Consider the following 11,474-nt stretch of genomic DNA (forward strand, 5'->3'; position numbering starts at 1 on the left):
CCCCATCTAGCTCTGCCCTTGGTCATACTGAGATTGGATAACCATTTTGATTTAGATCTAAGGGTTACAGGGCTATAAATGGTTATTTAGTTCCCCCAAAACTAGAACCTAGTTGTTGAACTGGTGTGTTGTGTTTTTTATTTATTTTTTATCTTTTGCATATAAGTATTAGAAAGTTATTTTCTCATTTCACTATTTAATTTTCCTCCACAATGTTGTTTTGTTCTCTAAGTGGACTAAAGTCAATTGTGAATGTGACTTATTAAGGCTTTTTAATGACTTTCCTTTGGTACTTTTTTCCATAATTACCATAATTATTAAAGGTAAATTATCTCATGAATATAACATGATTATATAGAGGAGGTTGTCCTTGATAGAGTTGGAAGAAAAATACAAAATTCTGAATAATGTGTTAATTTGATCTAAGGAAGTCAATTCTTTCCAGAGATGTGTGAGATTGGAGCAGCGGAAGCTGAGAGAAGGTGAGGATCATTATGATCTGTGTATGTAAACATTGAATGACTGGATGGAGCAGCTCCTCCTCCGGCGCTCTGTGATTGGAGGAGCTGATCCGAGGGGGTGTCCATCCAGGCTCCAGTATAATAAGGCGCAGCTCCACCGTGGAGCCCATGATTTGTATGGAAGCTCTGCGAGACGTGGGGGGGGAGAGCTGAGTGGATGCAGTCTCCGTGTTTTGGCTGGGAAAGAAAGGAGGCCACGCTTCTATCTGAATCGCCGCCGTTTCTGGGTTTTTTTTATTCATTTTGGCTGCAGACCTACTGATGTGACAGACAGCAGCTGCTGTGGAGCTGAAATCTCATCTCAGCCATCTTTGACTGTCCTGCTCCCTCATCAGCGCAGAGTAAACACGGCTTGCACAGCGCGCGCGGCAGGGCAGGAGAGATGGGCTCGGCGCGCGACATCTGACCCGATCTGTACGCATCAGAGCCGCAGAGGGGAAGGGAAGCGACCCGCTTTAGACATGGACCTGTTCGGGATCTACCTGCTCCTCTGCCTCGCTCTCCTTCCCCGGTCCAGCTGCACCACAGCCAAAGAGATCACCTGCCAGGAAATAGTCGTACCCCTGTGCAAGGGGATCGGCTATAACTACACCTACATGCCCAATCAGTTCAACCACGATACGCAGGACGAGGCTGGTCTGGAGGTGCACCAGTTCTGGCCTCTGGTGGAGATCCAGTGTTCCCCGGATCTGAAGTTCTTCCTCTGCAGCATGTACACCCCGATCTGCTTGGAGGACTACAAGAAGCCCCTTCCGCCGTGCAGGAGCGTGTGTGAGAGAGCCCGTGCCGGCTGCGCGCCCCTCATGAGGCAGTACGGCTTCCCCTGGCCGGACAGGATGAAGTGCGACCTGCTGCCGGTGCAAGGGAACCCGGACACGCTGTGCATGGACTACAACAGGACGGACTCCACCACCGTGTCCCCGGTGCTCTCTAAACCCACCAACCATCCCGGGAAAGGCTCCAACCCTGCTAAAAACAAACCCGCCAGACCTGGGAAGTACAAGCCAGCCAGCGTCCCGTGCGAACCGGGCTGTAAGTGTTTGGAGCCCATGGTTCCGGTGAACACCGACCGCCACCCGCTTTACAACCGAGTCCAAACGGGCCAGATCACCAACTGCGCCATGCCGTGCCACAACCCCTACTTTACGCACGACGAGAGAGCTTTCACCACCTTCTGGATCGGCCTGTGGTCCGTGCTCTGCTTCGTGTCCACTTTCGCCACCGTGGCCACTTTCCTCATCGACATGGAGCGCTTCAAGTACCCAGAGAGGCCGATTATCTTCCTGTCCGCCTGCTACATGTTTGTCTCTGTGGGCTACATCGTCAGGTTGATCGCGGGACACGAGAAGGTGGCGTGTAACCGGGAGATGGAGCTGGAGCACATCCACTACCAGACCACCGGCCCGGCGCTCTGCACCGTGGTCTTCCTCCTCATCTACTTCTTCGGCATGGCCAGCTCCATCTGGTGGGTCATCCTGTCTCTCACCTGGTTCCTCGCTGCTGGGATGAAGTGGGGGAACGAGGCGATCGCCAGTTACTCCCAGTACTTCCACCTCGCCGCTTGGCTCATCCCCAGCATGAAGTCCATCGCGGTTCTGGCGCTCAGCTCAGTGGATGGAGACTCCGTGGCTGGGATCTGCTACGTGGGGAACCAGAACTTGGACAACCTTCGTGGGTTTGTCTTAGCCCCTTTGGTGATCTATTTATTCATCGGGACCATGTTTCTCCTGGCTGGATTTGTCTCCCTGTTCAGGATCCGCAGCGTCATCAAGCAAGGAGGCACCAAGACTGACAAACTGGAGAAGCTGATGATCCGGATCGGGATTTTCACCGTGCTCTACACGGTGCCAGCGACTATTATAGTGGCCTGTTACTTTTACGAGCAGCACAACAGGCAGAGCTGGGAGATTACGCACAACTGCTCCAACTGCCTGCTGGAGCGGGAGCGCAGGAGCCCGGACTACGCGGTGTTTATGCTCAAGTACTTCATGTGCCTTCTGGTGGGCATCACGTCCGGGGTGTGGATCTGGTCCGGGAAGACCGTGGACTCCTGGAGGACTTTCTGCACCCGCTGCTGTTGGGGCAGTAAAGGCACCGGGGGGTCAATGTACAGCGATGTGAGCACTGGGCTGACGTGGAGGTCAGGCACGGCCAGCTCTGTGTCCTGCCCCAAGCAGATGCCGCTGTCCCAGGTCTGAAATGGGATGGGGGGTGAAAGCAGCTTATGGAGGACTGCTAATTGTTTGGGAGATAACCCATCACATTGTGTCTGAAACAATTTGCATTGTAATGAACTGCTGCAGAGCTGCACCTAGCATTCACACCAGATAATTCCCTCTTGTTTATATGTATTAGACAGGGCCGACCCTAGGTTATATGAGGCCCACAGGAGAATTGCATTAGGGGGGGGTTAACAGTTCTTAAAATGATGATGCACTTGGGCGATTTGAAGCAACTTGGGTATATTTTAAAGTTTGGATCACAAGCAACCAGAAAGAAAATGAAAAAAAAAAGGATTTAGAAAGTTGCAGAAATGATTTTTAAAACCCCACACTGTTAAATTATTAAAGCTTTTGCAAACCTGTATATCGAGACGCTCTCTGGGCAACTTCCTAGTTTGCATATCCCTCGGGTCGGCTCTGGGGTTCCAGGTACACACTGAGCAAACAGGGCATTACTTGGTGATGTAAGCATTCTTTACAACCATTTTATCTACTTTCTGGCAGATAAAAACGCATAATTCAATCAATGGAGGGGAAAAAATGAGAGGGGTGGGGGTTAAATTAAAGCCTTAATAGTGCCCAAGTTTTTTTGGTTTTTTTTGTACGGGTCCTTCATTTTTGTAATTTCAGATGTATTTATATAAAGTAAAAGCTAATGTAAAATAAAACTGTGTACATTTGTGTATAAAGGAAACTTTATAAGATATTGTAAATGTGTACAAAGTGTAGAGATGCTTCTTTTTTTTCTGACAAAGCAAATATGACCTTTATTTTGACAATAAAACATTGGATAAATCTTTAAGTTTGCTGTTTTTCCCCCATACCACATGGACCTAGAGGTGACACCAAAAGGGAGGGGGGGAGCAGGACATTTTTATACATTTAAATTCTTGTTTCGTTTATATTATAGAAACTAAAAGAGCGACTATAGGAGAACTGCAGCATGCATTTCAATATTTCCTTATATTTATAATTCATTTATAGTGCATCACCTTTCAATGTCTGTAACTGACCTGCTGCAGGGCCTCCTTTAGATATATGACTGCTGCTTCTGAAAGCAGCTTAAAATCTGTTTTTGGTTCTCCTTCTGGCATGCCACCCAAATGTTATCAGTGGCTCCTGTTTTTTAAGAGCTTTGAAAACTCCCCTGTGTTCCGCCCCACTCCGGGAATATTTAGTGGTCACTCCATCGAGGGTGGCGGCTTCCTGAGAGCAGGACTAGAGAAAAAGGGAAGCCCCCTTTTTAACCATCAGAGACCGGTAATTAGAGGCAGGGGTTGAGTTGGAGCATCTCCATAATTGTTAAAGTCCTCTTCACATGCTTGCTGAAGCCTGCTTTCTTAATTTAGTAAAGGAGGGAGTTGGATGAATGGAAAAGGGGGGGCGGCGGGCTGTAAATGCAGGGAACGGACCCTTTTCATCTGCAGAAACTTTGATCTTTCTTTTTTTTAACAGCCTGGAATAAAGGTGGCAAGCATTAGAAGTGTCTGTCTGATGTGCCCAAGGTTCCCCCTAAACGTCCCCATTTGGACGCTTTGATGGACGTCTTACAATTGAAAGTGCTTTTTTTTTTTTTTGAGGGAACCTCTTCTTTTTTTTTTGCTGGAATGAGGGGAGGTGTTTGTGGGAGCTGAAACCTGCCAGAGCCCCTGCTTCTTGTGTTGTTTTCCTTTTCTCAATTGAAACATCTTCTCGCTCTCGGCTCAAGCTGTGTCAGTGAGTGCAGGGGCCTTGACATGAATGATATTGAAATAGCAAAAGAGCCCCACAGGTGGTCTGTTCACATGATGTAACATCTTTAGGGGCCCTTAATCAAGGCTTCTTTTTTTATTTTGCTACAAATGTATCTGGTTTGGTCCCAATTAACCCAATGTGCTGGCAGAGGATGATACACTGTAACCCTGCGGAGCCTTCCCTTTGATTTGCTGCTCGGTGGTGACAGCAAGTTTTTGTCATATGGGGCCTTTTGCTCTGATGTGATTCCTATAAATTCAGTTTATTCAGGCATGCATTTGAAAGGAGCGTAAATAAGCAGTGTAACCCCTCCATCAGCAAAGACATCAGGGGGTGAAAGATTTCTATATCCCACAAAGTGTGCCAGCACAAGAGCATAACAATCTGCAAAGAAAACTTAGAGTTTAAATCTATGTTATTCTACTTTTGGGGGATTAAAGAATATAATCTCTTCTTATTTTGCAAAATCTCAACAAAACAAATGGTTCTGACACAAAGAGATTTGACTTGTTTTTTCTGCTTTTTTACTCTGAAAATTGGCACAGATGTTTGTCTCCATCTAGTGGTGAAACCAGCACCACGCAGCCTTGTTGTCAAATTCTGGATATTTTTTTTTTTTTTTTAATGAACATTACATTAGAAATAAACTTTATTTTTTAAAGTTTTTGGAGCAGACCTAAAGAAGTAAAGACGTTTTGAATGCAGCATTCCCCACATTTATTGGCACTTATGTCAAAATAAACAACAAAAATGAAATTAAGTTTCAATTCAAATGATTTATATAGATCCAATTCACAGCAAAGGTCATCTCGAAGCACTTCACAGAAACAATTCAACCAGATCATACAGTCAGAGTGGTAAAACAAGTTTTCCACCTTAAGAAAAGCCCTGCTGATAGCATGCAACAACAGGAGACAATAAGTCAAATGAGGTAGGATGAATTAGTTCATCCAGGGGGGAAAAAAGAAGAAAAATCTGTAGGAAAATTGTGAAAATCCTTCTTTCATCCCTAAATAGTTTAGTTAAATAAATTCTGCCAAATGCACTTATCGTGGAGTTAAGAAACTTGTAATCGGTGCGGTCACCCCGCTCAACAGTGTAAATTGTAGTACCATCAGTTAAGCATTTCATTACATTATGCACAGTTAGCGACGTAACATTAAAAATCACACAATAAACACAATAAAATACTGAAGTCTTTATGATTTCTACAGGCAGGTTTACCACAACAGTAGACTATAACCTTGAAATTATGGCTTTTAGTTTCAGTGCCACTCCAAGATTTTTAGTGGCCCCGTTTGGGGCCCCCTATGAAACATTTCTGGAGGCGCCACTGCTTGTAATATAGTAGATGTGTTTAAACTCTGGGCTTTACCCAAACCCACAGCACAGAAAACCCATTCAGCACTACATTATAAGAGAGAGAAGAGACTTTAACCAACTAAAATCGACATTTAGATCAAATATATTTGCCTGTTAGAGCGGTCTACACTGAAATTCAATTGGTAGCCAGAAATAATTGGAAAATGCTGGTGGTGTGCTGAAACAAAAATATATCCAGTTTTTGTAAATAAATCTATATTTATCTATAAATATAAATCCTTATAAAATCCACTGACTTTTTTGCTATAATGGGCTTCTAACATTAAGAATGTAGAAATAAATAAAAAACATTATATAGTGTGATTTGGATAAGGACGCGCTCTCTGCAGCTGAAGTGTTTCTCATATGTAGAACCGCTCTCTCTAGCTGTTTGCCATGGATCCATAATAAACGCCATGACCTGCCTTTCACACCTTTCACTATGCTCTGTCTGTATTTCATCAAAGGGCCGTATTAATATTTGATAGGCAGCCGGTCAGGCTTTTCCTCCCCACCTGTAGAGAGCGAACAGGAAGCAGAGATAGATGCTCCATGCCTGCCTCTCTGGGCTGGTTTTAAAGCTGTTCTTACTGAGACCCGAGCTAAATTATCCCCATGTAACTCTTCACTGCTACACTGGAAAAATCCCAATCTAGATATGTCAATTTTTCTTAAATTAAGTGCATTTGTTCTTGAATTGAGGAGATAAGTGAGACACTTTGTAAATGGAACAAGACAATTTAAATTTGAAATAAGACAATTGCAATGTCTAATTTCTAGTGCATATTATCTAATTATCTTATTTTAAGAGTAAAATGCTCATTCTATAGGCAGATCATCCTATTTACCTACTCAGATTAAGGGTAAATACACTTAATTTAAGACATTTTTACGTATTTTCTAGATTGTTTTTGCAGTTAAGGATGAGATTTTCCTGCCAGAGTCACTCAGATAGATGATAATTACTGTGTGAACGTGACAGCCGAGTGGCCCGTTTCTGATTTGTAATAAGAGAAAAGCTTACAGCACATTTCACTATTCCTCCTCTCCTTATTATTCTCCATATTGTATAGATGGTGAGTAAAAAGCAATGCTCATCCAGACACAGTTCTATTTGGTCAAAGATCAAAGATATGATTTTAATCGTACTTTACTTGATCTAAAAGGGCACAATTTCAAAATTCAGTTTTTCACCTTACAAATAAAAACATATTTTATGTGAAAAAAAAGACAGCAGCAAAGAAGAACTCAGTTAAAAAGTAGAAAAGGTCGATCAAAGGTCAAATGATTTGATTAACAAATGTCTGCAAAATGGCAGAGAGAACATTTTAACAAGGGTCCTATGATGAACTCCAACCAACCTATATTTCCCTGCTGAAAATGCAGCCCACAGCATAATGCTTCCACCACCATGTTGAACTGTCCAAATGTATTAGATTAGAGCTTTTTGCTGTGTCCTATAGTGGGATTGAACCTCATTGTTTCTTCTAACTCATTTTCTATAAAGGCTGGGTCTTTGAATTGCACAATGAATATTTGTCCTCTCAGCGGATACGCACACCTCAGCAGTGGATCTCTGCAGATCCTTCAAAGTAGCCGTTGGCCTCTCAGCTGCTTTTCAGAGTAATGGCTGCCAGTATAGGTGGGTGGCCATGCTTTTGGTGGATTTATTTCAAATAAAGGAGGATACCTACATGAAAACAGCTAAAAATGGATTCCAGCTCCATAGAATAATGGCTCACTATCATGCAGGACATTTATATAATGAAAAAGATCACTTCCTCTCTTACAAAAAAATTGTAATATACAGTAAATATACAGCTTTTTAATGTTTTTATTTATTTTTTACTGTTTTTCAAGGCTGCACTTTAAAAAAATGAAATTGTCTAGAACTGTTTTGAACAAAATTTCTTTTTGTTTACACTCGTGCGTACAAAATGACAAAATAAATCTGTCTAAATCTCTCTCAGAATACAAATGATTCATTTTGTAGAACTTGGTCAAAAAGTATGTAAAGTCCATAAGGTCAGACTTCATGTAATTTTAGGAAACAGTAGGGTGCAGTGGCGGTTCTAGACCAAATGTACCGGGGGGTAGGGGAGGGGGGCCGCCATGTTTTCATGGGGGCACAAAAAAGCATGAAATAAAAACAGGGCAAGGGATTCAAATATATTAAGATAGCTTCATGAAGTGAAATTTCTATTCCATTATGTTTAATTGAAATTCTATGACTTATTAGTTCAATATTCATTCAGAATTCAGGAATTTTATTTTTTTATTTAACTTTAAATTAACGTTTTCCATAAAATCTGAATTAGAACTCAAGACAAAACTGATAAATTCAGCTGTAAAAATTAGAGTATTTTTTTTTTCATTTTGAAAAAAAAAAAACATTTAGCAGATAAAGACTGGGATCCTATCTCAATACCGCTGAAGCTATCACCTTATTGTTTTTAAATAATTAGTAAAACAGCATTTGTTTTTTTTTGTTTGTTTGTTTTTTTGTTTTGTTTTTTTATTTTAATAATAAAAAAATAATAAAAAAAATCAAATAAAAAAATAATACATACATTAAAAAAATAATAATAATAAAAAATAAAAACATAAATCAAAAAATAAAAAAAATAAAATAAAAAATAAAAATTTAAAAAAGTAAAACAGCATTTGTAACCATGTCTGTTCCAGCGCATATGATCATTAGAATTTCTTTGAGCGTTATGTCTTCAGTACAGGGGCCATAACGGGGGCCCCTGTTGGCCCCTGTCTAGAACCGCCCATGGTAAGGTGTTCATACCAAATTATCAGGTTGTCAAGTAAGCCTCTACATTACTTTATGTTTCCATTTGGATTCATCATTTTCTAATTTTTATTTCAATTTTTTTTTTTTTGTTTACCAAATGCTGTTTTCAAGTTTTCCCATTTCTTGGAACAGGCTGTTTGCTTTTGAAATATTAAATCACCAACAAAAGAAACATAAAAGAAAGTTCCTTTATTCTACATTATCATGATTTTTGTCATCTAATGTTCTTTAAAACCATCTGAGGACCGCCCATAAAAGATGAATTTATACTATGATGAAGTTATAGACAAGTAGACCCTAGTTCAACATTTTTTAGATTAGGAATCAGTTTGAAAACCACTTATTTTGCTTTCGCTCCACAGTTATTCATTACTCTGCATTGGTCAATCAAAGTAAATATCAGCAGAAATAAATACTAGTTTATGGTTGCAGTATGAAAAGTTTTCAGGGGTTTGGATGTGTTTGAAATGAGCTTGAAAGCAAAACATTTAACTTTCCATTGCTGTGCTTTTCTATCCAAAAAGCATGACACTAACCTCAGGATTTCAGGGACCCGTTTAGATTAATGTTGGACTTTCTGACCTCTTACTTAGTCCTTTTATTCCCATTTGACTGTCAGAGGCACCAGATGTTTGGAAGCAAAGGGACGAGTCATCTGAGAGGTCGGAATAAGGTTTACAGATTAGAACAAATCTATACAGAACATCTAGATCAGTTCTTTCATCAGTCTTTTGGATTTAAAGACAGATTTTCACAGATGTGATTCAGAAAGCATGATTTATTCTGTGTAAGTCATTGTGTGTAAAAATAAAAGGGGATCATTTGGGATTTAGCACTGATTAAATAAGTGGCCCATGCTCTGAGGTTTAGTAGTCCTTACAGTGCTCCCCTGCTGCCTCATCCAGCTCAAGAACCCCCTCCTCCACGTCTCCACACAAACCCAGCAGGAGTGGAACACAGTGTTCCTTTAGGTTTTCACTGACTGACTGACATGGACATAAAAGGGGGGACTTCTTTCATCTGAAGCGCCGGCTGTTTTCCCAGATTCGGCCCGGTACGGGCGTGCTGAGCCAAACCTCCAGTCCGGACAAAACAGCTCTGCAATCTGCACCCATGATGGATATGATGTCACCGGTCTAATAATGGATGAATATTGAGAAGAACAATCCAACATGATAAATGATCGGTGATTAGGTCTTTTCAGAGCTACATTTACATGTTGCTTTTTGTTTTTGTTCAGTCTTTAGAAGCAACTAACCAGGCTTTTTGTCTATACCCCAACAACTAATGATGGACTTTGATGTGTAGAATTGGTGGAGATGAAGATCGTACCCCTCAGGGGACACAGTATCAGAGAGAACCAGTTTCTATTGCTGGATCTGTCCAGTTTTATTTGTGGACAACTATCTATTATAGTGTCAATGCAGTTGACACTATAATCAAGCCTCAGTGCATTTAAAACCTGAGGTGCCTACAGTATAAAAGCATAAATGTGTGCCGGTTGTTCTGGGACATTTATGTAAAGCATTTTAAGCAGTCGTTATGACAAGAAAAGCACTAAATATACTGACTGAATCACTTTTTTCAACTGCAATGTCTTTAAATTTTACTAGTTTGTGAGCAAATTTGGATGTACTTCTACATCCTGACACATGGGGGAGACACTAACCTGGTGCAGGACAGGAGTAGGGCCTGCTGTATGGGTATGGATGCCCAACTATTTATGATTTACTTCTATTTCTGTTACAACAGGCAGGGATTATAGGTTGATGTTTCTATGAATTGCAAAATATGAAATATTTGCACAAATGTAAATTAATTAGGAATTTTCTGTAAACATACAGACCCAGAAACATACACAACCACCGATTAAACTTGTTTAAAGGCTAATGATTACTCACAAGGAATTTCCACATTTCAAGTAGCTATTTTTTGTACTAATAATGATTATAACTTATAATCACAGTCCAAATGTAACAGGTAGCCTGAAATGTTATGTATAGGCCTGCAACTGATGATTATTTTGCTAATTGATTATTAATCAATAAATAATCGGATAGTCAAAGGTTCCTTAAAGAAATGTTTTATGAAATTGAACCAGGTGAAACTAAAACTTCTCTAAACGAGGAGTTCTGGATAGAGAATATTAACAGACAAAATTGCTTTTTTATCCTTAATGCAAAATGTTAAAATATTTTTTTTTTTTTTTTACAAATGTGGTATAATTGCTGCTCTATGTGGGGTGCTCCTTTAGTTAAAGGCTTATTTTATAGTCTATATGCTCCCTTTTACGATTAATCATCATTAATCCGATTAATTATTTCAGCCCTAGTTATGTGTAACCTTATTCTTATGGAATCTAGTTGATTCCATCAGACAGGAGGACAAACAAATAAATCAGCCTGAACAGTAATAAGGGGGCCTTAACATTTGTCTTTCTTTAAATGTAAATTAATGTAAAATGTCTGTTTTCAACTAGATTGAATGAAATGAAATTAAACAAAAGATCCACTACATAATAAGGGCATAGTCCTCCAACCTGAAGGCCTCCATTATTCATTACATCACAGTGGAGCCACAGGATCATTACTGCTGTGACTGAATGAATAGAAATGAGCATATTATTTTTTTTAAATTGATCTTATGTAAAATTGAAATATTCTGAGAAATAGATTTTCTTCTGTTTTCTTTAAGACATATTTACGGAAGAGGATTAGGGCCACTGATAAAAAAAAAAGAAAAAAAAAGTTAATTTACTTGTTGAAATCCTCACTTTCCACAAGCTTCAGGTTTTAACTAAGAGCAAACAATACGGACTTTTTTAAGTGAAACAAT

General features: G+C 40.2%; 1 protein-coding gene across 1 annotated transcript; it reads left to right on the forward strand.

Moving 5' to 3' along the window:
- Positions 1–643: 643 nt before the first annotated feature.
- Positions 644–2,733, forward strand: fzd8 (frizzled class receptor 8). Its single transcript, XM_015399418.1, has one exon. It carries the CDS (start codon positions 983–985, stop codon positions 2,717–2,719), a length of 1,737 nt encoding a protein of 578 aa, XP_015254904.1. The 5' UTR covers positions 644–982; the 3' UTR covers positions 2,720–2,733.
- The last annotated feature ends 8,741 nt before the right edge of the window (positions 2,734–11,474 follow it).

The sequence above is a fragment of the Cyprinodon variegatus genome, unplaced genomic scaffold (assembly GCF_000732505.1).
Source record: "Cyprinodon variegatus isolate N-32 unplaced genomic scaffold, C_variegatus-1.0 Scaffold1009, whole genome shotgun sequence".
Classification (NCBI taxonomy): domain Eukaryota; kingdom Metazoa; phylum Chordata; class Actinopteri; order Cyprinodontiformes; family Cyprinodontidae; genus Cyprinodon; species Cyprinodon variegatus.

Coding starts and splice junctions, on each gene's coding strand:
- fzd8 (XM_015399418.1), top strand. CDS start 983: ATGGACCTGTTCGGGATCTACCTGCTCCTCTGCCTCGCTCTCCTTCCC.